Here is a 27016-nt window from a genome sequence, read left to right as displayed (position 1 = left end):
TTACTGCAACTTGATAGGCCATTTTTTGTTGGGAGACCTGCCCTTTCCTAAACAGAAATGGGGGAGGAGTACATTGAGAGATGGGAACAAATGAGGAAGTGGGGAAGGGACCAGGAGGAGAGGAAGGAATGGAAACTGCAGCCAGGATATTAAACAAATAAATAAATTTATTAATAAAAAATCAGACTTAGTTTTAGATCAAAGTTTAGACAACAGATGAGAATTTAGTTCAATGATAGGGCATGTGCTTAGCATGTGTGAGGCCCTGGGCTAACTATCACACACCAAAAACAAAATAAACAAAGTTTAGAGAGCAAAAAAAAAATGTGGCTATTGGTGCAAGAAAAGATATTCAAAATATTTAACTTAAATATGACACAGTCAGCCATTTTGACTAGGCAGGAACAGAATCTGGAAGTCCCACCTGCCTCTTTTAGATAGCTTCTAACTATGTAGCTCAGGCTAGCCTAGAATTAGCATCCTCTTGCCTCTGCCTCCCAGGTACTGGGATTATAGGCTTGCATCAGTGTGCCAGTATCTATTTTGTAATAGTTTAAGGGAAATACTTAGGCTACATAGATTTCAGCAGTTAAGAACAAGTACTGCTTTTACAGAAGACCCAAGTTCCGTCCTCAGCTCCCACATCAGGCAGTTGATAGCACCTGCTACCTCCACTCCCAGGGATTAACACCTTTTAGCCTTCACACTCATATGCACCATAAACATAATCTAAAACACAAAAAAACCCTTAAATGGTGGATTTTCACAGAAATTTCCTTTTGCTTCAAATGATAGGCAAGAAAGTTTTATTTAGGTTTTCTTTTAACCCTGTCATAATAAGAGTATGATATGATTTTGATTTCAATTGCAGTTGTTGCATACTTCATCTAACTTATTATTACTTTACTGATTGTTATGTTTCTATAAAGTATGATTAAGTTGAATTTATGTTTTGGCTCCTGATTCCAACCAGCATCATACATTCTTTCCTTGTTTTCTGTCCTGTTCCTTTGCTTACATGTCCAACTAGCAAGTCACCAGAATTGGTGGAGGTGCTTAGCGATGACTGTGGACTCTTGCTGCTTCCTCCCTGAGAAGGAGGACTCCAGTTCCTCTCCCCTCCAGGCTGTCCTTTACTGCATCAAGAACGTGTGACATAAGCGACACTGTTGCTAGCTGCAAGCCTAGCCTTTTAGAGCCTTGAGCTGCTATGCAAGAAGCCACCCCTGAAACTACTCTCCTTGAGGAGGCCCAAGCCACATTAGAAATCACATTAGGCACTGCAGTGGACATCTGCAGTGGATCCCAACTTTATAGCCATCCAGGTTAAGACAACAGTCATGAGAGTAACGCTGCTTAGGTCCATCATTTGTGCCCATGTGCTGTACAACATCTAGCTAAGTATTCCTTGAATTCATTTCTTACAAAGCAAGTAATAACCCACAACACTGGTTTTATCCCCATTTTCTTTGCTTTTAGGAATAGTCTAAGCCTTCTCTAACAAGTAAGTCAAATGCTATAAATAGTATTTGTATTAGGAGATTTTATTAGAGATATAGAACCAACAAAATTTATACACACATACACACACACAAGCATGTGCATGGACACATTCTGAAGTAGTACAAGACCAGGCTCTCGAAACAAATGAGAAATCCAGTGCTGAAAGCCTGGAAGCTCCCTGGAGAGCCATATTGAGTCCATACTGAACGACTGGAGAAGGTGGAGTTTGTTGTCAGTAGATGGCAGCAAATAGAAAGGAGCTTGCAGGCCATTGCTTGCTGCTGTCCTCTAGCTTCCTTTATTGAGTTGCTATTTGGAAGGTGTTGCCCCTCCCCCCCCACATTAAGAGTGAATCTCTGCCCCCTCCCACTTGCTCACCTTCCCACATATTAATCCTTTCTGAAACGCCCCCAGCCCCGCCCCCTACACACAGATGCATTTCACCCGTCTTAGAAATCTTTAAATCCAACCACGGCGACATCAAGCACAGCTTTCTTAGTGCTTTTACACCCTCCTGCTTTCACAGACCAGAGGCACAGCACTATCGTCAGTTCCGAAGTGCACATTTCCTTTCAGAAAGACATCCGCCCCACACACACACTGTTAGTTTATAGCCAAGAGCAGAGACAACTGATAATCTCTGTCACATTGAGTTAATGTATAATCCAGTTTCTTGGCTATAGAATGCCATGTTAGGATACCTAGCATTATAGACCCATAGCAGCAATACTGCTTGATAGCCTTAACCTCTAATATCTGCCTTTGTCTCAGAAATCCACAGCTACTCAGTGTTCCCAAAACTTACTAAATTGTTTTTCTTTTTTTCTTCTTTATGCCTCTGCCTGAAGTAAATTAGCTCTTACCACTTAACAACAGCCCACTAGTTCAAGCCCAACCTAAAAGTTAACTTAAGTAAAGAATTTTCCAATCCTGGTTATTTCTTCCTCTGTGCATATATATCCTGTGTGCGCACACACACACACACACACAAGACAACTGCTCTAGCCCAAGTGAGGCAATTTACATTTTTAATGGAACCTTCTCCCTGAGTTACAATGTGAACTATCCAGGGATAAGGACCAAATTTGTTTACTGGCTAGAACATAAGACTCTAAGTAGTTAGTTGATATTGAATGAATGAATGCACAATGAAAACAAGTGAATTGTCAGCTTAACCAAAAGGAAGACCTAAGTATTACTTCCAGACCTTAGGGTACAGGTCACCTCCTGAAAAAAACCAACAGCAACAACAAAATTCTTGTATCTTGTTAAAGCTAAAATGTTACTAACACATAGTTTTTATTTGCTGAAAATGCATAGCCAGTTGGTTTCAAGTGTTCATCTGTAACAAATTTAACCGGTTAGCTACTCCAGTCCCATCTGTACATAGGGCATTGTGCTAAACAGATGAGATTAGGCATGGTGCTTGACCTTTAAAAAAAAAACTTACATAATTATATAAATAAAATCTATAAATTCCTCAGTAAAAATACATGAGGTGAAGCTATATGTAATAAGCAATATATATGAATCTAGTGAAAATGATGTTTTGTTTTTAAAGAACAAGTGCCTAGGATGTCCTAGGCCTTAAGCCTGATCTCCACATTCTTAAAAATCAGACAAATATTTATTGGAAATAATATATACATTGTAATAAAATTTGAAACCATTTAACAGTCAAAGTAAATGATCCATTAAGAATATAGGCATGAACCAATAAAATGGCTTAATGGAAAAAGGAGCTTACCCTCAAGACTGATTACCTGATGGTTGGATGTGCTGACTCACACCTGTGACCTCAGCACTTGAGATTGGCTGAAGTAGGAGGAGTTCTGTGACTTCTAGGCCACCCTGAACTATAGAGTGAGAAGAAAAAGAATGGGTTGATGGATGGGCAGAATGAATGGATAGATGATGAAACAAGTAGAGAAAAATGTTAATGATAAAATCTAAATTGTGGATATACAGGTTTCCTATATGACATTTCAACTTTTCTATGTATTTGAAATGTTCTTACAATAAAATTGAATGGAAAAAAAGAATATTATAAGTATTAGCAGAATAGTTGCATCATGAAATAAGACAAATCAGAAATAAGGATACAAGATATTGGATACTATTTTAGGTTTTAAGTAGAATACTGTTCATTTTACTACTTTACTTCATTACTTAAATATGTTAAAGTATTTTATTTAATAAAAATGAAAGGAATACATCAAAATTTAAGAGATATCTAAGTAGTGCTACTAATAATGAAGCAGTATTTATTAAATTATATCCCAAGAAATCTTTTCTATTTATTAAATTCTTTGGGCACATTGTGTGTGTGTGCTCATACACATTTACATTCAGGTCCATGTATCCTTGTGTGTGTGGTGGGCAGAGTTTGATGTAGGAATCCTCTTTTATCACTTTTCCACTTTCTTTTGAGATTGGGTTCCTGTTGAACCTGAAGCTTACTGGTTTGCTAGACCAGCTAGCAAGGTCTGAAGACCTAGCTGCCTCTGCCTCCTGAGCACTGGGATAAAGGGTGCGTGTGTCACACCAGATCCTTCATTTTCATTTTTGTAAGATTTCCAGGTTCTGTGTATTTTCCCATTCCATTCTTTTCCTTTTTAACACCTTTCTAAGTTCCTAAAGATAGTATCTTCTGACCCTAAAGCCTATTCTACAGCAATGGTTACTGCACTAGGACTCCCTGTATCCTCCCTTCTAGGAATAGAATCTCTGCAGTGTTTTTTCTTTAGCAGAAACAATGGCAATGATTAAATGAAAATCAATATTAAGAATAACATAGGAATAAAAGTTAAGAGTTGGCCATGGAGCAGAATCAACTAATCAGGGCTCATAGGGACTCACAGAAACTGAAGCTACAAACACAGACCCTGTCTATGTCTGAGCTAGGTCCTCTGCATATACCTTATGGCTATGTAGCTTAGTGTTCTTGGGGAACTCCTAACAGTGGGAGTGGGGGAGGATCTCTGACTCTTTTACCTAACTTGGAATCCCTTTCCTCCTACTGGGTTGCCACATCCAGTCATGGGCTTGTGCCCAGTCTTATTCTATCTTGTTAGGCCACGTTCAGTGAATATCCCTGGGAGACCTGCTCTCTTTTTTTTAGGGGGGGGGGGAGACAGAGGGGAAGTTGATCTGGGGAAGAGGGGAGATGGGGGAGGGACTGGGAGGATTGGAGAGAGAGGAAATGTGGCATGTAATGTATGAGAGAAGAATAAAAGTTAGAGAGAGAGTTGGCCATGGATACCCAGGAATGAGGGTGGGATGATGAAGAGGTTAATGGGAACAGCTGCATAAACTACAAAGTATGGGTGCAAACAGTGTGGCAAACAGTACACACATCAGTTAAGATTATTTTTCTCTCCGGGTGGTGGTGGGGCACACCTTTAATCCCAGCACTCAGGAAGCAGAGGTAGGTGGATCTCTGTGAGTATGAGGCCAGCCTGTCTACAGAGTGAATTACAGTACAGTCAAAGCTACATACAGAGAAACCCTGTCTTAAAAAAAAGAAAACGAAGAAGGAAGAGAAGGAGGAGGAGGAGGAGGAGGAGGGGGAAGAAGAAGAAGAAGAAGAAGAAGAAGAAGAAGAAGAAGAAGAAGAAGAAGAAGAAGAAGAAGAAGAAGAAGAAGAAGAAGAAGAAAGAAGAAGAAGAAAAAGAAGAAGAAAGGAAAAAGATTACTTTTTCTTACTGCTTCTGTGTTTCACAAGCCAGGCAAAAGTGATGACAGAACAAATACTAAAATCAAGAAGCAAATGTAAAGAAAAAATCTTCATAGCATCATTAATTCTATTATCTTTTCTCACTTTTTCATCATCAATATCTTTGCCTCTCTGAATATCTGTATATTATAGTAATATAACTTGATGCATGATTAATAAAAATTCAGAGACAGATATTGGGGTTTGGCCAGGTGATGGTGGCACACGCCTTTAATCCCAGAACTTGGGAGGCAGAGACAGGCAGATGGATCTTTGTGAGCTCGAGGCCAGCCTGGTCTACAAGAGCTAGTTCCAGAACAGGCCCCAAAGCTACAGAGAAACCCTGTCTCGAAAAAGCAAAGACTTAACAAAACAAAAAAAACAGAAGACTGAAAAGCAAAACAGCCAGTCATGGGCTCTTACCTCTACCTCAGTCTGAAATGGTGATCCTGCCTTTAGGAGTCTCAAAATGAGACTGTCTGAGAGCTGTCTCCTCCTGTTTTATATTCCTCTCTAGGGCTGGAATTAAAGGCATGTACCACTGGGATTAAAGGCATTCACCGCCTGGTTTCTGTGGCAACTAGTGTAGCTACTGGGATTAAAGGTGTGTGTTACCACTGCTGCCTGGTCTATAAGGCTGACCAGTTGGGCTGTTTTACTCTCTGATCTTCAGGCAAGCTTTATTTATTAAAATACAAATGAAATGCCACTACAATAACTAATTACTAATGTAGGCCAGGCATAGGTAAGTGATAGTTTCCAGTCAGGCAGAAGGGAATATTCTTGTGGTTTTAATTGTAACATCACCCTATGAGTTTCCTTGGGCAACTTATTTTCTTTTTGTGAATTTTGTTTTCTTAAGATAAAAGTTATTAAATTTTCACAAGTTAAGATCCAATTATGTTATATACCACTAAGAATACTACAGTTTTACTATTATGCAGTGTATTTATTGTTTGTAAGTGTGTGCTTATGAATGCGTGCCACAGCACACATTTGGAAAAGAAGCGACAATGCTGGCGTTAGTTCTCTCCTTCTACCATCTCATGCTGTCAGACACTTTACCTTCTAACCCATCTCACCAGTCCTAATTCCGTGTGTCTAATTATATTTATTTATCTTGTCACATGTTCTAACCCATGATTAATATACTCCTATTCTTTGAGTTTTTACTTTTATTGAAAATAGATTTTTTTCATACAATATTTTCTGATTACAGTTTCCTCTCCCCCATTCCTCCCAGTTTCTCTCCACCCCACCCATTTATATCCACATCCCCCTTCTGTCTCTTATTAGAAAACAAGCATCTATGGAATAATAATAAGATAAAATACATCAAAAACAAACAAATCGGAATATGACAAAACAACCAAACAAGAAAAAGAACCAAAGAAAAAGCATAAGAAATGCGTATAGATGAAGAGACACACATACACACACACAGGAATTCCTTAGATACTTAAAATAGGGAGCTGTAATACATAGCCTATAGGACCTGCAGAGAGAGAGAGAGAGAGAGACAGAGAGAGAGAGAGAGAGAGAGAGAGAGAGAGAGAGAGAGAGAGAGAGAGAGAGAGAGAGACAGAGACAGAGAGAGAGACAGAGAGAGAGAATGAGAATGCCCTGTTTTAACATTACAAGACAGAGAAAGATGCAGTTGGGTTTGTTTTGTGTTGATCATTTACTGTTGGGGTCTACTACCAGTAAGAGTGGTTTGCTTTCCCAGAGAGACTCTCTTAGAGAAAATTAATTTTTTTTATTTCCAAGTGGCTATCAATTGAAGATAGTTTCTGGGTTAGGGATGGAGTCATGTGTCTGCTTCTCTGTTCAGCTCTAGGATTTCATCTGGTGTAGATCCCAGTAGGCCCTGCGCATGCTGCCACACACTCTGTGAGTTCATATGTGAGTCAGCACTGCTATATCTCTTTTATAGAAGGCTTTGATTCCTTAGTGTTCTCCATCCTCATTAAGAAGTCAGTAAGGCTAGGTATGGTGGTACACACCTTAATCCCAGCACTCGGGAGGCAGAGGCAGGCAGATCTCTGTGAGTTCGAGGCCAGCCTGGTCTAAGAGTGAGTTCAAGGACAGCTGGGGCTACACAGATAAACCCTGTCTCAAAAATTAAAACCAAATCAAAACAACAACAACAATAAAAAGATAATATATTTAATGTGTCATACATAGTGCCTAGAACATTGCAAGTGCTCAGTAATTGAGTAGCCATTGTGTTGATGGCACTGGCGGTTTTCCATAAGTACTTGGAAGGTTTGCTCATTGTTTAGATCGTTCTTTGTGGATCAAAATCATTAGGTCATTTTTATAATGTTTATTGGTGGTAATATGATGAGTGCTTATTTTAAAGTAACATAACAATACAGAACATAATTGGTTGGTGTTCAGAGGTAATTATTTTAATGAGTAGCACTTTGTTTTCAGTAAAATTTGTTTATAAACTGTTACTGATACTTCTTCCCAAAATAAATTTTAATGTTATCAGATAGTCTCTTCATTTATTATAAATCATCTTTTGTGAAGAAAATTAATTTAGATGCAGATCAACATGAATAACATTATCTCTGCATTTAAAAATTAGTTAAATGTTATTAGTTATGAGACCATTTTAATTTTTTGTAATTTCTGTTTATACAGGAGGCCGACAGTGGGGAGGAGGAATGCCGGTCGCAGCCCAGAAGGTATGTTTGTTTATTTCATCATATGTCATTTATGTAGTTATCTCTTTTTTCTAAGTCTTCATGAGTCTTGCTGAATTAGTTTGTCCTGGTTTTACAAGATGCTCCAATGATACTTAAAAAAAAATGAACTGCTGTTTTGTGTAGTGACTCCTACCTGTAAATCTCAGTACTCAAGAGTCTGAAACAAGATAATGGGTATGAGTCCAGCCTAGGCTACTTAGCCAGTCTCTGTCTCAAAAGCAAACAAACAGGGTTGGAGAGATGACTCAGCAGTTAAGAGTGCTTGTTGTTCTTCCAGAGGACCCAAGTTCAATTTCTACCACCCATGGGGCAGCTCACAACTACCAGGGCATCTAAGGCCTTTTACTCTCCTCTGTGGGCACCTACACATATGTGGTTCACATGCACATACCCAAACACCAACAAATAATTTTCAAAAAATCTAGATATGGGCATGAGAGAAGACTTGGTGGTTAAGAGCACTGACTACTCTTGCAGAGGATCCAGGTTCAATTCACAGAACCCACATGATGGCTCACAACTATCTATAACTCCAGTTCCAAGGAATCCAACTCCCATTCTGGCCTCTGAGCACACCAGCCACTTACATGATGCATAGACATACATGTAGACAAAACCCATACACAATTAAAAATTTTTTAATTAAAAAAAATACTTTTTAAGACTAGATAAATGCTATTTTTAAAATGAATAAATGGAACTGCTTTAAGAATCCAGTTACTAACTCAGAAAGATTTCAAATGGTTGATTGTTTTTCAGCAAAGTTCTAGCCATTTACGTGTTTACGTCCTCTAAAGTCAATCAAATGATGAACTATTCTGTGTGACATATACAATGGATACAATAAACATGCTTATTATAAAGACTTTAGCTAACCCGCTAAAGTGAGTTTTATTCAGCCATAAAGAATAAAATTATGTCACTTATAGAACAAAATGCATGAACTGGAAATCTTCATGTTAAGTCAAATAAGCTTGATGCAGAAAGACTATCTCATGTTCTATATGTGTGGAATCTGGATTTTAAAAATAAAACTAATTAAAGTAGAAGGAAGAGTGTTTGAGAAGAGGAAGGGAACAAATAGGAGTGTGGGACAGGGACAAATGAAATATGATCAAAGAAAGTTATTTACATGTATGAACTATAATAATGAAACCAATTGTCTTGTACAATTAGTGTATGCTAAAATAAAAAATGGAAAAATAAAAATTGTAAGGTATTTGTTACTGCTAGCATACCATAACTTAAAAGGAAAATGTAGTTCTTTTTCTTTAGTAACTGATGTTATTGGCAACATTTTTCCTGTCGTGACTATCATATAAATGTTGGCTTAGAGCTTAATTTCTCACTTTCTTAGGAAAGATTTGGCAGTAAAATCTCATTTTGCATAAAACTCAGTAGACATTGTACCAGAAGCATTGTAAATGTTACTCTCATTAGAATTTTATTTATTTATTTTAAAGTTTTTAATTAATTAATTTTTTAAAAGAACTGTCTTTTCTCATTTCACATAACAATCCCAGTATCCACTTCCTCCCCGCCCCCCAGGGTAAGGCTGCCCATGGGGAGTCAACAAAGTCTAGCACATTGCTTTGAGGCAGGACCAAGGCCCTCCCCAATATAGCTAGGCTGAGCAAATATCCCTCCAAAGAGAATGGGTTCCAAAAAGCCAGAACAAGCAGTAGGGACAAATCCAGGTCAGTGGCCCCACAGTCCGCCCCAGTCATACAACTGTCACCCACATTCAGAGGGCCTAATTTGGTCCTATGCTGGTTCCCTCGCTGTCACACCAGGCTTCCATTAGCTCAGGTAAGTTGTTTTAGTGGGTGTCCCCATCATGATCTTGACCTCTTTGCTCATATTCTCATACCTCCCACTCTTTGACTGGGCTTTGGGAGCTCAGCCCAGTGCTCCGCTGTGGATCTCAGCCTCTGCTTCCATCAGTTGCTGGATGAAAGTTCTATGGTGGCATTTAAGATAGTTATCAATCTGACAACAGGGCAAGGCCAGTTCGGGCACCCTCTCCTCTATTGCTTAGGGTCTTAGCTGGGATCATTCTTGTGGATTCCTGGGAATTTCTATAGTGCCAGGTTTCTTGCTAGTCCCATAATGGCCCCCTCAATCAAGACATCTCTTTCCTTGCTCTCTATCTCTTTCCTTCCCCCATCTCAACCATCCTATTCCCTCAATATCTCCTCTTTCCTCCTTCACTTCCACCCTCCCTTCTTCCCCCAACCCCATGCTCCCAATTTTCTCAGGAGATCTTGTCTATTTCCCTTTCCCAGGGGGATCGGTATATGTTTCTCTGAGGGTTCTCCTTGTTACTTAGCTTCTCTGGGGTTGTGTACTATAGGTTAGTTATCCTTTGCTTTCCAGCTAGTATCCACTTATAGTGAGTACATACTATGCTCATCTTTCTGGGTCCGGGTTACCTCACTCAGGATGTTTTTTTCCTAGTTTCATTTATTTGCATGCAAATTCCAAGATGTCATTGTTGGGCTGGAGAGATGGCTCAGAGGTTAAGAGCATTGCTTGCTCTTCCAGAGGTCCTGAGTTCAATTACCAGCAACCACATGGTGGCTCACAACCATCTGTAATGAGGTTTGGTGCCCTCTTCTGGCTTTCAGGCATACACACAGACAGAATATTGTATACATAATTAATAAATTAAATAAATAACTAAAAATATTTTTTTAAAAAAAGATGTCATTGTTTTTACCACTGAGAAGTACTCCATTCTATAAACGTACCACATTTTCTTCATCTATTCTTCATTGAGGGGCATCTAGGTTGTTTCCAGGTTCTGGCTATGATAAATAATGCTGCTTTGAACATAGTTGAAAATAGGGTACAGATCCAAACAGAGAACTCTCAACAGAGGAATCTAAAATGATTGAAAGACACTTAAGGAAATGTTCAACATCCTTAGCTATTAGGGAAATGCAAATCAAAACGACTCTGAGATACCATCTTATACCAGTCAGAATGGCTAAGATCAAAAACACTAATGAGGGCTGGAGAGATGGCTCAGCGGTTAAGAGCACAGGCTGCTCTTCCAAAGGTCCTGAGTTCAATTCCCAGCAACCACATGGTGGCTCATAACCATCCGTAATGAGATCTAGTGCCCTCTTCTGGCCTGCAAACATACATGCAGGCGGAACATTGTATACATAATAAATAAATAAATCTTTAAAAAAAAAACCACACCAATGATAGCTTATGCTGGAGAGGATGTAGAATAAGGGAATACTCCTCCATTGCTGGTGGGAATGCAAACTTGTACAGCCACTTTGGAAATCAGTATGGAGATTTCTCAGAAAATTGAGAATCAACCTACCTCAAGACCCAGAAATATGCACTCGTGGGCATATACTCAAAGGATGCTCAATCATACTACAAGGACATTTGTTCATTAGAATTTTAAAAATAATCCAAAACATCCTAATATTTTCTCATAGATCCAATCTAAAGATCGAATTATCTCTGGGTATTAATTTGAGGTTACTCAAGCTTTACATATTGTCTTGGAATTCATGAGAGTAATTTTTCTTTCAAAAGAATTACATAATTATGAAACAGTAAAACTTAAATATTGTATTTATAGCACTGAACTGTCAAGCCATGAAAAGCCATAAAGACCTGTTTTAAAGTTATTAATAATTAATTTGTTAATATGATCACAAACTTAACTTTACATGAAAAGGATACTTGCACAAATATGAAATTAAAGAAAAACCTAGTGGTCCCATTTAAAAATAATTTGCCAGTCTAATTTCTTATCGTCAGTGTATTTGCCAGTCTGTTTTTAAGTTTTTATCTAACTTAAAGTGAAGAAACTTTGTTCCTTACAGTTAAATGCTCCTTATAAAGGTTAAGTTTTGTGTCTTTGGCTACTGAAAATCACTCTGGCATTCTCTATCAGTTACCATAAAGCAAACCAGCCTTGAGTGTTTTCATTTCATTCTGGTGACTCAAATGTGATTTGTAGTAGGAAACTAAATAGTAAATTCCCTTGCTAGTAGAATAAAGGACAGTTCCAAACTACTTATTTTTATTTTAATTTTTAAGACTTATTTTATGTGTTTAAATTTTTTCTGCATGTATGTAGGTGTACCAGGTGTACAACTGGTACCCCATGGAAGTTAGAAGTACCCTGTGGAGTGCACCACCACCGCCTGGCTATGTTTTACCACGTGGCTTGGTACCTTTTCTCAGTACAGCATGCCCATCTTATTTCTCTCTGCATCTGCTGGTGACTCCTCACTCCACCCTTCTTCCTCCCAGCATTCTCAGTTTGGGCCTTCTGCCTAACCTTATCTTGTTCAGCTATTGGCCAGTCAACTTGTCTGTTAAACCAATTATAGCGACATATATTCATACAGTGTAAAGGACTATTTCACAAATAGGACAAAGGAAAACCTATTATAAATATGAGCTGAAAGTTTAATCCTAATCTTTTATTTTTTAATTTTTAAATAATCTCCTCATTAGGAAAAAAGTTAAAAATTTAGTACAAGGAACTTCTTCCTGTACTTGAGATGCTTTGTGCACCTCTTTTTGGTTTTAGGAAACAGAGTGATAATATTAACCTTTCATGGAGAAGCCAAATATTTACCGTGCCTCTAGCAGAAGAGATAATGGGTAGATTGATGGATGTCGGAATGGATGGGTGGATAGACAGACCTCCTATTAGAAGTAAAGCAATCAGTCAGCAGTCCAGCTAATCCAACAATGACTAGCTGTGAATGGAAACCCCAAGAATCTAGTAGCTGCTCAGTTCCACAAGGCTGGGTAGCTATGTCTTCCCTCTTCAAGATTTGAGTTAAAGGCACTTGTCTTCTCACCTCAAGACCTGGATCAAAAGTGTGAGTCTTCCTACCTCACAGGTCTGCACTAGAAGAGGATTCACCTACTTCAAACCAAGCAGGAAAATGGCTCACAGATGTGCCCTCCATTTCTGGATTGTAGTTCATTCCAAAAATAGTCAAGTTGACAACCAAAAATAGTAAATGACAAAAAGCAAGTTGAGGAAGAAAGTTATTTGATTTACACTCCCATAGCCTATCACTAAAGGAAGTGAGGACAGGAACTCAAACAGGGTGAAACCTGATAACAGGAACTGATGCAGAGGCCATAGATGGGTGTCATGTACTGGTTTGCTCCCCTATCTTGCTCAGCCTTCTTTCTCATGGAACCCAGGAACACCAGCCTAGGAGGGATGACCCCACCAACATGGGCTGGCCGCACTTACATGGGCTGGTCCCTCCCACATCAATCACTACTTAAGAAAAATGCTGTACCGTCTTGCCTACAGCCCAATCTTGTGGATGCATTTTCTCAGTTGGAGTTCCCGCCTCTCAGATGGCTAGTATATGTGAAGTTGACATAAAATTAGCCAGTACACTATCTAATCAGATGAGATTTCAAACCTACAAGTGTTTTTTATACATACAAAGAAGTCGTCACAGAAAGTGTGCATGCCCAAAAGTGTAAACGAAAGGCCAATGAAAAGACCAGATTTTAGTTCTATCTAACCTCAGCCATGTCCTTGTTTGTAAGTGAGGATGCCTTCTGCACACCTATCCTTATAGGATTTCTGTGGGCTAAAGTAAATCAGGAAACTTTAATAAATAATAAGCACCCAACATTAAGTCGGAGATGTAAGATGGTGGTACTTTTACTATGTGTCTGAATTATTTTCCATTTCTATAAACTGACATCCCAGTTTCTGTAACTTTGTGCTGTAAGTTAACCTCTTATTTCAACAGAGCGAAGACCATTCACTAAGGAAAAGCAAGAGAACAAATTGTGACACTTCATATTCTAAAGCATCAAATTTAGTACTAATCTAGATTAAATTAGAAATGAAAACTTATTTCTGGATCAGTAGGTCAAATCTGTTTTAATCATTATTACCAAAAATGACAACCATTGGATGCCTTTTGGGAAGCTTTGTTTAAAAGAACTGATTGTGACTCATTCACTGTGGATATTCATTACAAAAACATTCATTCATTTGTTCTGTTACTACTATTCCATGGTCCTGAGGCAGAGGAACAATTTGATAAACATAACTACCAGACTGTTCTAGAGTTAAATTCTCACTGAGAATTTCCTCCAGTTAAGCAGACATATATAGAGAGAAAGGGGACCTGTTACCAATTACCTAACCCAGCCCTAAAACAGCTGTCTGTTGACATACCAAACAAAAGTCAGGAAATTTAGAAACTCTTTGAAACATGAGGTGTTTGTAACCTACTTGTGCTTCTAACAGCTCTGGCCTCTCAGTGCACAAGTCCTCACCTCGTCCTCTCACAGACCCTCTGCTTCCCTTCCACAGCAATTCCAGTGCTGTTGCCATATATTATAGTTGGTCAAGGACAGTCTCTGTCCTGTTCGTGATTATTGATTAGATTTTTAATGTAGACACCTAGAACACAAATCTCGTAGCTTCTCATCTATTTTCAGACTTTGGAAAAACAGATTTTAAGCTTCTTTGAGAACCTTGCCTCAACAACATAATAAAAATCATTTTATAAGGAGAGACATAAAGTACTTATTCTTAAAATATTTTAGTCAATAGGTACTAGAATTATTCCTTTTTAAATTTTATCTGTAATGTATTATTTATTTTGAGACTGGATCTCTCTATGTAGCCCTTGCTCTGCTCAAAAACTTTATGTAGACCAGGTTGGCCTGGAACTCACAGATTTCTGCCTGCTTCTGCCTACTGCTGGAATTAAAATCATGTGCCACCAAGCCAGCCATTCCTTTATTTATAAAGAAGATTATGGGGACTGGAGAGATGGCTTAGCAGTTAAAGAGTATATACCACTGTTCCAGAGCAACAAGTTCAGTTCCCAACATTCTCATCCAGCAAGCAACCCCTATAACTCCAGCAGATTCCTTATGGCCTCGTAAGGCAACCACATGTGGCATTCACTTAACCACACACACACACACACACACACACACACACACACACACACACACACAAATAATTATAATAAAAATAAATCTTAAGATTTTTATTATTGTGTATATAATGTAGGTGTAAGTGAATACATACCCTGGTGCACATGTAGAGGTCAGAGGACAACTTTGTGAACTCCATTTTTCCTTTCACCTTTTTTGTGGGTTTCAGGGATGGAACTCAGGTTGTCAGCATTGAGCAACAAGTACTTTACCTGCTAAGCCGTGTCATTTGCCTTGTATTATTTATTTCTTTTTTTTTTTGTTTTGTTTTATTTTTCTGAGACAGGGTTTCTCTGTGGAGCCCTGACTGTCCTCACTGAACTCACTCTGTAGATCAGGCTGACCTCAAAATCACAGAGATCCACCTGCCTCTGCCTCACAAGTGCTGAGATAAAAGATGTGTGCCACAGCTGGGCGGTGGTGGTGCACGCCTTTAATGGTGATGCACAGATTAATAGAGATGGGTTAATTTAAGATATAAGAACTAGTTTGCAATGCACCTAAATGATTGGCCAAGCAGTGTTTTAATTAATATAGTTTCTGTGTGATTATTTGGGTCTGGGTGGCAGTCTCCGCCTACAACCTTCTCCCTGTTTTAATCTAAAGGAAGGACAGTTTTAGATGGACAAACTAAAGCATTAATCATATCTATATCTATATGTATATATGTATAAGTAATGCTGCTTATATTTTTATACAGACATGAGAGAATTTACAAGCAATCCTATAGTAATAAAAAGGGACATATAGGAGACAGAATTTGAATTTCATATAGTGAACCTTCAAAACAGGGCTTGACCTATCAGCAAGGTTCCAGTGGACTCCTGCGGGTGTCTTTCTCCTTCCACAGCTACATGATGCCTCCCTGACTCTACCTTCTTTCCTCCTCTCTTGGCTTGGAATTCCTGCCTTACTCTATTCTACCTTTCCATAGACCAAAACAGTTTTATTGATTAACCAATAAAAGCAACACATATACAGAAGGACTTCCCACACCATTTCCCCTTTTCTATTCAAATAAAAAGGAAGGCTTTAACTTTAACATAGAAAGATTACATACAATAAAACAGTTATCAAGCAAGAATTATAGTTACAATATTTAGTCCATTTACATTTGGCAAATTAAGGAAAATATTATCTTTCCTATCTTTGTGAGGCTAAAGTTTTATATCTAATCTGTCTTTTATAATTATAAATATCGCTGGGCGGTGGTGGCACACGCCTTTAATCCCAGCACTCGGGAGGCAGAGGCACGCGTATCTCTAGGAATTCGAGGCCAGCCTGGTCTACAAGAGCTAGTTCTGGGACAGGCACCAAAGCTACAGAGAAACCCTGTCTCGAAAAACCAAAAAAAAAAAATATAAATATCTTTCTTCAACTCCATCAAAGACCCCAGAAGGATATAATATTGCCTAAGTTAATAGGAAGTGCATTGTAAGCAACTTCCAAAACTCTAGAATTGGCAGAGACATCTTGCTGCCTGGACATTCACCCAAAGTTCTGTAACATTGTGGTATCCATCTTCAGCCTACAGGCTCATAGTTTCTGGCAGACTTTTCCATGAAGCAGGAAATTTCAAAGACAGTTATGCCTATATTAGCAGTTTGTCAGTCAGTTTCTTCTGTGTTCTGCAGAATATGTCTGGCAGACTCTTTCATGAAGCAGGAACCCTGAAGGACTGTCTCACCTTCTTTCTATTTATTTATTTGGTTGGTTGGTTGGTTGGTTGGTTGGTTGGTTGGTTGGTTGGTTGGTTGGTTAGTTGGTTGGTTGGGTTCTCAAGACAGGATTTACTCTGTAGGTTTGGAGCCTGTCCTGAAACTACTCTTGTAGGCTGGCCTTGAACTCACAGAGATCCACCTGCTTCTGCCTCCTGAGTGCTGAGACTAAAGGCGTGCGCCACCACCACCTGGGTCTGTCTCACCTTCTTTGGGCAACTTTAGCAGTCATTTTTCTGAGGGTCCTGCATGTCCAGTTTATACATCATACAATCAAGAAGTCCAGGCGGAAGCAGTTTCTTGTTCAAATGGCTAACAAACTCCATAAGGAGCTACTTCAACATCCATCATCCTCTTGAAGTAGATTGGTGCTACCAGGAGCAGATGTGTCTCATTGTCATGAAAAGTTCTATGTTCTTAAAACATTTTAAATGCCATATTCCATAGGTCTTTGAAGGGGTTTGAAGAAAACCTATCCATCTGAAATATATCTCTGTACATCTAGAAAACCTAACTAACATGACTACAAGGTTGAGTATTATAAATGATTATCTATTAACCTGTATTTCTTAATTATGCATTACATTTTTAAATGAGCTGCACAAAAATACCTTAATCAAGAGCATAAATATACATATAACAAAATTGACCTTAAATTTGTATCAATAGGCCAAGATCCATACCAATGCAAAGTATTCATCTCTATAGCATATCCTCCTTTAAATGTAAACAAACATTTATAAACATCATTGAGAATTTGGGCATAGTCCTCTAGGATACTTCCTGCTTATTGGGGGTGCTGTTAATCAGGTCTTTCATGGGGTATCTTGTGTGGTAGGTCCATATATATGTTTGTTTAGCTTAATAGCCCATACGGTAAAATGTCTCTCTGTACTTAGCTCATTCACAGTCAAAAAATTCAAAGAAAACACAATAATATACATAATTCAGACTCTCGGTGTATTTTCCATCTTTATGTGGCTCATTTTTCTTTGCTCCTTTAATCTATTGGTGTGGGAAGTCCTTCTGTATATGTGTTGCTTTTATTGGTTAATGAATAAAGAAGCTGTATATGCTGTCATACCCTGCAACAACTTTTTGAAAGCCTGGGTACTAAACAGCATTCACATTGGTTTTCTCTAAATGTGTTACTTTACCTATAAAAATTAAATTGCAAATGTAATTACCATTAAATTATATTGCTTAAGGATAAAGGTTTTTTTTTTTTTTTGGTTTTTTGAGACAGGATTTCTATGTGGTTTTGGAGCCTGTCCTGGAACTAGCTCTTGTAGGCCAGGCTGGTCTCAAACTCACAGAGATCCGCCTGCCTCTGCCTCTCAAGTGCTGGGATTAAAGGCATGTGCCACCACCACCCAGCTAGGATAAAGTATTTTATAAACAATTAATTAATAATGTAATTCCCAGTAATGTGGTATCTTTAAGATGCAACTAAAACAGAAATGCTCCTTTAGCTTCTACTTAAGGTATAAATAGTAAACAGATATTAAAATATTTAAAATAGTAAATTAGTATTGTACAAATGGTTTATAGTTTCTATCTCACTGTTATTGGGGGGCATGTTATTTTGATTTGATTAAAAGATCTTACTAGTAGCTCTGATTAGACACCATCTCACTGTTTATCGTCCCTTCTTAATCCTTCTAATTGCAGTTGAGAGCTGTGACACAAACTGACAATAATGTTGAAATAAGAGCGGCGGGGCTGCGTTCCCAGCACCCCGGCCGCCTGCTTGGCTAGCTTTTGCCCCGAAATAACAACACACAAACTGTATTCATTTAAACACTGCTTGGCCCATTTCTATCTAGCCTCTTCTAGGCTAACTCTCGCACCTGGACTAGCCCATTTCTTATCATCTGTGTAGCACCGGTCTTACCGGGAAGATTCTAGCCTACATCCATCCTGGGTCAGAGCTTCATCGTGTGCATCTTCCCGGGAGCGGGGAGCATGGCGTCTCTCTGAGGCATCTGCTCCCGAAAGGAGAGCTGTGGAGTCTGAGCTCACTTCCTCTTCCTCCCAGCATTCTGTTCTGTTTACTCCACCTACCTATGTTCTAACCAATAAAATGGGCCAAGGCAGTTCCTTTATTAGCCAATGACCTTCCTCCATCACAATAAGACCAAAGCCAGAGCCAGTCACCTTTAATCCCAACACTCAGGAGGCAGAAGCAGGCAGATCTCTTTGAGTGGAAGCCAGCCTGGTCTACAAAGCAAGGTAGTTTGACAGCCAGGGCCCCACAGAGAAACCCTATCTCAAAAAAAAAAGGAGAGAGGAAGGAAGGGAGGGAGGGAGGGAGGGAAGGAGGGAGGGAGGGAGGGAGGGAGGGAAAGACAGATAGAAAGAAAGAAAGAAAGAAAGAAAGAAAGAAAGAAAGAAAGAAAGAAAGAAAGAAAGAGGAAAGGGAGGGAAAGAAGAAAAGAACAAGACCAAAGACATTTATTATTGATAAAAACAAACAAACTACTTTGTCTACACAAGCAATAAATAAAACAATTATTAGGAATGTTCATGAACCATAAACTGCTCATTTGTCCTGGCCACCCAGATCTGAAATAATCACACAGACTGTATTAATTAAAACACTGTTTGATCAATCACTTAAGCATATTGCTAGCTAGCTTTTATATCTTAAATTAACCCATTTCTATTATTTTATATTTTACCACAAGGCTTGTGGTTTACCAGAAAGGTTCTGGCTGGCAGCTCACAACTTTCTCCTCCATCGGCTTTATGACATCTCATTGACTCCACCTACTCTCTCCTCCTCTATCTGCTTGGAATTCCCATCTTGCCCTATTCTGTGCTGCAATAAGCCCAAAGCAGATTCTTTATTAACCAGTAGTATTCACAGCATACGAAGGGTAATCACACATCAATAAGCCTTTTTCCAACATTGAGTTTTATCATTATCATGAATTTTCCAAAAATGGCTTGATAAAATAACTGCTTTCCAGGAAATAACTGTGAAGATAAATCTTGAAGGAACTAAGCTTTCCCCTTTTCACTTATTAAATAACATAACACTAGAGCTCAAACAGTAATTAAACTATCAAACCTAATTATTGTTTTCCACTAGCATACTAGTTCCTTAAATATCTGAAACCACCTAATACACTTTCTCACTAAGACTTTTAGACAAAATAGGAAATAGAAGTGTTTTATTTGTTTGTTTGTTTTGAGAGAGGGCCCCACTCAGCAGTACAGAGTAGCTTGAACTCATGGTGATCTTCTTGCCTCGGCCAGTAGTGAGATTATAGGTGTCTAGCCCTTATTTCCAGTTCTCTTCTCTCGCATATTGTTTGAAAATTTTAAAGCATGCAAGCAAATTAGATGAATTATGTAGCAAAAACCCAAATGTAACCTCTAGGTTCTTCAACTGACACTTTGCTGTACTGGATTGTTTATGTATCTACCCACTTATTCATCCCTGAACTACAAAGGAGTTTGAGATTTTTAAAATATATTTATTTCTTTATTGTGTAAATGTAGCATGTTGGGAGGGCATGTGAGTGCCACAGTATGGTTGTGGAGATCAGAGGACAATTTTCAGTGGTCAGTTTTCTCCTTCAAACATGAGAATATCAAATCAGATCATAAGATAGGCATTAGGCACCTTTACCCAGTGAGCCACCTTGTTGGTCCCATCTGGATTAGAAGCTTTTAAGCAAGAAAAATGTTTGTTTGTATTTCTCTATGTATTTTATGTCAACCCAAAGAAAAATAAAATAAATAAATAAAAACTTTAGATGCTTTATAAGCAATAATTTCCTTAATGAGTTTTACATTAAAATTGCCATATACATAATATTAAATATGAAAAGAAGATAAGCACCAAATTCAAGAGTATAATTACTTACAAAGTGAGGTTCAATGAGTTCAGAAAAGTTTTTCAGAGCCTTTGAATGTTTCTTCTTTTTTTTTGGTTTTTCAAGACAGGATTTCTCTGTAGCTTTTGGAGCTTGTCCTGGAACTAGCTCTTGTGGACCAAGCTGGCTTCAAACTCACAGAGATCTGCCTGCCTCTGCCTCCCGAGTGCTGGGATTAAAGGTGTGTGCCACCACCGCCCAGGAAATGTTTTATTTTTTAAGATAGTAAAATGTTAAATAAAACATATCTCTTGAGTATTTGACTGTATACGGATATGTGTATGAAATATTTCACAATTAAAAATAAATAGAAGATTTGCTACTTAGTCTTGCTCTCCTTTGCAAAGTATTTTGTACTTCACTTAAGATCCATGGTCCAGCTGGCCTTCCAACTGAGGTAGATGAATAGGATCTGGTAAAAGATACCTTTACTCAGTTAGTTGATGTAACAGCTTAAAAAATGATTATTTAAAAAATGACTAATTTCTAGCAAGGATTAAGGAACATAAACATAAACTCCTTGGTTTTGCTTTAGAGTAATGTGATGAACTGGGCAGTGGTAGTGCACGCCTTTAATCCCAAGACTTGGGAGGCAGAGACAGGCAGATCTCTGTGAATTCAAAGCCAACCTCGTTTACAGTGTGAGTTCTGTGACAGGCTCCAAAACTACACAGAAACCCTGTCTCGAAAAAAAAAAAAAAGAAAGAAAGAAAGAAAGAAAGAAAGAAAGAAAGAAAGAAAGAGAAAGAGGAAAAAGAGTAATATGATGGTGAGCATTGTGCTTACATTTTTTAAACATATGAGACATGGCTGTTAAAACTGCATTATTGTATAAGCATGTGATATTTGCATGTCCACCTCACTTCAGAGTAAAAGTCATAGCCAGTGAAATGCCATCAGGGAAGTTAATATGTGAAGGCTCAGAGATAATGATGACACTCTGCCAGGGCTGGAGACCTGACCATTCTAAACAAACTGCATAGCACTAAACTGCTTGAGAAAGGGCCGAATCAGTCCTGCTGCAATTTGAACTTTTGGCTCCTGAAAGTCTAGTGCAAGCTTGAAAAGAAAAATAAAGCCCTTGCCTCCTGGGGTGTATTCCAGGCCCTTTCCGGAGTTATCTGTATGAAAAGTCGTCACCTACAGAGCAAGAGCAGCAGGTAAGGAGTGAGGCAGTGAAAGGCGAAAAGGAACTTTAGGAACTATGTCTTTTATCAAGTGAGAATTAAACTCCCAAGGACCAGAACCTCAGTAATTAATGTATAGGTTCCTTGGGAAATATTTGTCTCTAGAGCTTAATGTATAACTGTAAAAGAAGACAGCCTCCAGAAAGATACAGTGGGTGTGTTATAAAGGCTCAGTCATTCAACCCGAATGTGTACTGGGCTGCTTACTCTGTATTCAGTCCTCGACTGGCCATGTTTGATTAGCTTCTATAGAGAACAGTTAGAATATTCATATACAGTTCATATTTTATCACGTGACTTCAGTTTATATTATGTGGAATATAGGAAAGTTTTTGTCTTTGTTTTGCCTTTTTTTTTTTTTGAGACAAGGCCTTGCTATTTGCTTTGGCTGGTCTGGAACTCAATATATGCACCAGGCTGACCTCTAACTTAAAAAGAAAAAAAAAAAAGAAGATCTTTCTGCCTCTACCTCCTTAGTGCTAGCATTAAATTATTTATGTGTACAGGGTGTTCTGCCTGCATGTATGTCTGTGCACCACATTCACGTCTGGTGCCCAAGGAGTCCAGAAGAGGGCATTGGGTCTCCTGGAACTTGAGTTGTGGATAGTTGTGAGCCACAATACAGCAGCTAGGAACTGAACCTGGGTCCTCTGTAAGAGCTACAAGTGCTCTTAACTACTGGTCTATCTCTCTAGCCCCTCATATTTTGCTTTTTGAGACAGTCTAACAGTGGCATCAAACTCGCAACCCTCCTACTCAGATGCTAGAGTGCTGGGATAACAGGCATGAACTGCCATGCCCATCTTGAATACATTTTAAAGGAGTGATAAACAGTTAATGCCACCCAATAAACCTTCAGCTTGATCACTGGACCTAACCGGAAGACCTACTTTCTTTTTTTAAGGTTTATTTATTTATTTATTATGTATACAGTATTCTCAGTATTCTGTCTACATGTATGCCTGCAGGGCAGAAGAGGGCACCAGATCTCATTACAGATGGTTGTGAGCCACTATGTGGTTGCTGGGAATTGAACTGAGGACCTTTGGAAGAGCAGGCAGTGCTCTTAACCACTGAGCCATCTCCCCAGCCTGGAAAACCTACCTTCAAACCCTAGCTCTGAAATCTACTACATAAATTTAGGTCCTTACCTTTTAGACCTCAAGTTTCTTCATCTCTGAAGTAAAGGTGATGATAACAGGCTTTCCTTACCTAATACAAATACAGTGATAAAAATCTTTATGCCAGGCACTTGGCATTCTTGCATATAAATCATGGTGCATTCCTATAAGCCTGGCACTTAGGAGGTGGAGGCAAGAACATCAGAAGTTCAAGGTCATTTTTCAGCTACCTAGAAAGTTTGAGGGCAGCCTGGAGTATATGAAACACTGTTTCAAAACAACAAAAAGAATCCAGTGAGGGTTTCTAATTATTGGAGGAACTGAAAGATGAAATAGGCCTCAAAAATATATTATATATGGATAACTTGAAAGTTTAGATGAAAGTGGTCTTAGATAGGAAACAGTTTGAACACTGAAAATAATAAGGCTTGAAGACAGGAAAGAACAGAAACCACCAAATTAGCTGGGTGTGGTGGCACAGGCCTATAATCCTAGTGCTCAGGAGGTTGAGGCAGGATGATGTTGAGTTTGCGTCTAGGTCAGGCTACTTACAGAGACCTGTCTTTAAAAACAAACAAACCAGATCAGCAAAATGGCTCGGCAGGTAAAGGTGCTTTTTGCCAAGACTAAGAGTCTGAGTTAAGATCCTAGGATTCACAAGGTGAAAGAAAAGCACCTTCTCCCATGTGTTGTACTCTGATCTCATGCGTACACCATGGCACCATCTCCTCCAGTCTCTCCCCACCAAAAAAAAAAAAAAATTAAAGAAAAGCAAGTGGTAGAGAGATAAATCAATCCTGAAGCCAGGATGACTAGCTGGGTTTGAGGTAGTGTTATGGAAACTGGAGAGGTGGCTCAGCAACTTATAGAACTTGTTGCTCTTGCAGAGGACCAACCCAGCACCCACATGGTAGCTCACAACTATTCTAGGGAATCCAATGACACCTTCTTCTGATATCCAGGAACAACGGTGGCTTGAATAAAAATGCCCCCCTAAGGCTCCCATAGGCCCTTAGAGAGTGGCACTATTAGGAGGTGTGACCTTGTTGGAGTAGGTGTGGTGTTGTTGGAGGAAGTGTGTTGCTGCGGGTGGCTTTGAGGTCTTACATGCTCAAGTCTACCAGTGCATCATTCTTTCTTCCTGCTGCCTGTGGATCCAGATGTAGAATTCTCAGTTGCTTCTCTAGTACCGTGTCTGCCTATACTCCACCATGCTTCCCACCATGTATAGAGTAAACCTCAGCACTGTAAGCCAGCACCAAGTAAATGTTTGCCCTTATCAGAGTTGCCATGGTCATAGTGTCTCTTCACAGCAATAGAAACCCTAACTAAGACTGACAGCAAGTACCAAGTGATGCACAAACATACACATGAAGGCAAAATGTTCATACACATACAGTAAAATAAATAAATAATGATGTGTATGCTTAGACAAATTATTTAACTACTCTGAACCTCATAAAGATAATAATTCAATAAAAGTTATTTTGAGAATTGAGATAATACTGCTAAACTTTTAAATAAAGTTCGACTTATTTATTTTGTGTGTATAAGTTTGTGCCTGAGCCGTGTATGTACACCACCACAATTGTTCCTGGCGCTCACAGAGCTAGAAGAGGGCATAGATTCCCCTGAAACAAGAGATAATGGATAGTTAAGAGCTGCCATATGAGTACTGGGAACCAAACCAGGGTCTTCTGCAAGAGCAACAGGTGGTTTAAACTGCTGAGCTACCTCTCCATCTTCAACACATGTAAATTTTTAATAAAGCACACTGAATGTCAGTTCAGCAAGTATTAGCCTATCAGTTATTATTTTCCTCTTTCAAGAGCGTCTACTCTCCAATTTATTACTCCCAAATTCACTTCCAGTTTTTCTCTGTCTCACTCCATTCTACTCCACTCTTAGTATTAGGTTGTAATTGACTCATTCGCCTATATTATACAGTATGAGGGTTAGAACTGATTGTATTTTAAACTTTTTTAAGATTTATTTTTATTTTGCATGTATGAGTGTTTGCTTGCCTTTATGTGTGCCTGGTGCCCAAGGAAGCTAGAAGATGGTGTTATATCCCCTGGAGCTAGAGTTGTATGCGGATGGTTGTTAGCCTCCGTGTGGGTGCTAGGAACTGAACCTGGGTATTCTACAAGAGCAACAAGAGCTCTTAATTGCTGGTCATCTCCCCAGCCCCATTTAAAAATATCTATAAATTTATATTATCTTTAAGGTAGTTTGAGGAAGAACATGCTATGAAGACTATAGTAGAGTTATGGGAAATTGGGCATGGAAATGATCATATTTCATTATATACATGTACTAAATTCTCAAATAAAATTATAATAAAATGCATTGTATTTATTTAATTATAGTCAAAGTGATTCTTTGGAATCTATAAACCATGATATAGTTCCTAACAATGTTTTCTCTTTATAATCTTGTATTTTTTTCTTGTTTCATTTGATGGCCTACTTACCTTTCTAATACATTACACAGTCCTGATGTAGTGTGTGTGTGTGTGTGTGTGTGTGTGTGTGTGTGTGTGTGTACATGAACATGTAGCAGTTGTGTGTGCCTATCTCTATGAACATGTAGAGGTTGAAGGACAACCACAAGTGTCATTTTCTCAGGTACCATCCACCTCCTTTCCTCTTTTCTCCTCTCCCCCCCCCCTCCTTTTTTTTTCCTTTTCTGTTCTTTGAGACATATTCTCTCACTGAGCTGAAACTCAGTACAGTAGGCTGCCAGCCAATAAGCACCAGGGATCCTCCTAACTTCAATTACCTAGTATCAGAATTACATACACTGGCTTTTTTTTTCTTTTTTTTTCTTTTTTTTTTCTTAATATGGTTTCTGAGGATCAAATTTAGGTCCTCGTGCTTGGAAGGCAAACACTTTACTGACTAAACTATCTCTTCAGTACTCAGTATACTTTGTTTTACTGTGATAGGCAGACTACGGCATAGAAAACCCATCTTGGGCCCTAAATTAGTTTAATAGATCATGGGTAGGAGAGACTAAAGATTCCATGGAGAAAACCCTTTACTGAGGGCAGTTAATTAATATCTACTACATCTTAAGATATTGAAAACATCTTTAATTAACTCCAGTTCCACCTCTAAGTGTCCATGAACATATATGTTTATATGCATGCACAAATTTTTGGGCAACTACAAAGTCTACCATTTGTAAGGCTCTGGATTTAATCCCAGTAACAACTGACTCTTCTTTCCCTCCAAGTGTAAAAGTGTGTTCAGTGATAAAAACTGGAAACAAATGTCTGTCAGCAGAAAATTGTTTAAACAAATTATATATGGTCATATAATATATTCCCTTAAAAGAGATATCTAGGCCAGGTATGGTAACACATGCCTTTAGCCCTAACATGGGAGGCAAAGGCAGGCTGAGCCCTTGAGTTAGAGATCAGCCTAGTCTAAATAGTGAGTTACAGGATAGCCAGGGCTATGTAGAGAGTCCCTGTCTCTAAAAAAAAAAAAAATAGAATTAGGTAGATTTATATAATCATGGGAACATACCCAAGATGTAATGATAAACAGTAGCAATAAGTAAATAAAACACATCATACCATTATGTGTTCATGTTTATCATGTGAACATCCTAAAGGGTAGCTACATTCATATTTGCATATGTGAAGAAATTTTCTGAAAATAATTATTCTAATTACCTGTGAGTGACATTTCTTTTACCTTTCTGAATTCTTGTGATTGGGAGTAACACTTACCATGTGTTGCTGTGTCTTTTAAGTAGTTTAAAAAACAGAATGAAGAAATAGAGCAGGAACTAAATAGTTAATGTTTTGTGAGATGTGTTGAATGTGAAAAGTGATCCATAAATGCCTATTATTTTTACTAAACAATAGAAGTGTGGGGCTTGTGTAACCTGAAGAAAGCAGTATTGCCGCATGTCCTTGTGCAGGAGCATATGGTGGCTAAGACCAGGGGGGATGAATGCTTTAGAGAGCTTTTCTCCGGTGTTGATATGCAGATCTCCTCTGTGTTCCACATTGCTCTTGTGTGGGAAGTTCTAAGTACATGACTATAAAGGCTCAGTGACATTGTTCAACTCAAGTGTTTAAAACTATTGTCAGGTATTTAAAACTAAACACCCACCAAACATGACTGCTTTTCAGAGCAGCTGTTAACATCATGGTGTTTTGTATTGTTTAAAGAATGTCTTCAACT

The 27016-nt window shown here is 38.6% G+C and overlaps 1 protein-coding gene across 2 annotated transcripts in view; it reads left to right on the top strand.

Annotated features, from left to right (window-relative positions):
* Ssh2 (slingshot protein phosphatase 2) overlaps window positions 1–27016 on the top strand; it is a 239868-nt gene that overhangs the window by 85596 nt on the left and 127256 nt on the right. For both annotated transcript variants that reach the window (XM_075991586.1, XM_075991585.1), the window contains one exon: window positions 7868–7911. In XM_075991586.1, coding sequence (XP_075847701.1) covers window positions 7868–7911 — 44 coding nt within the window. The remainder of the gene's footprint in view (window positions 1–7867; window positions 7912–27016) is intronic.

Source organism: Microtus pennsylvanicus, chromosome 11 (genome assembly GCF_037038515.1).
Source record: "Microtus pennsylvanicus isolate mMicPen1 chromosome 11, mMicPen1.hap1, whole genome shotgun sequence".
NCBI lineage: Eukaryota > Metazoa > Chordata > Mammalia > Rodentia > Cricetidae > Microtus > Microtus pennsylvanicus.
Note: the sequence above shows the minus strand (reverse complement) of the source record. Positions and strands in the feature narration are given on the sequence as shown.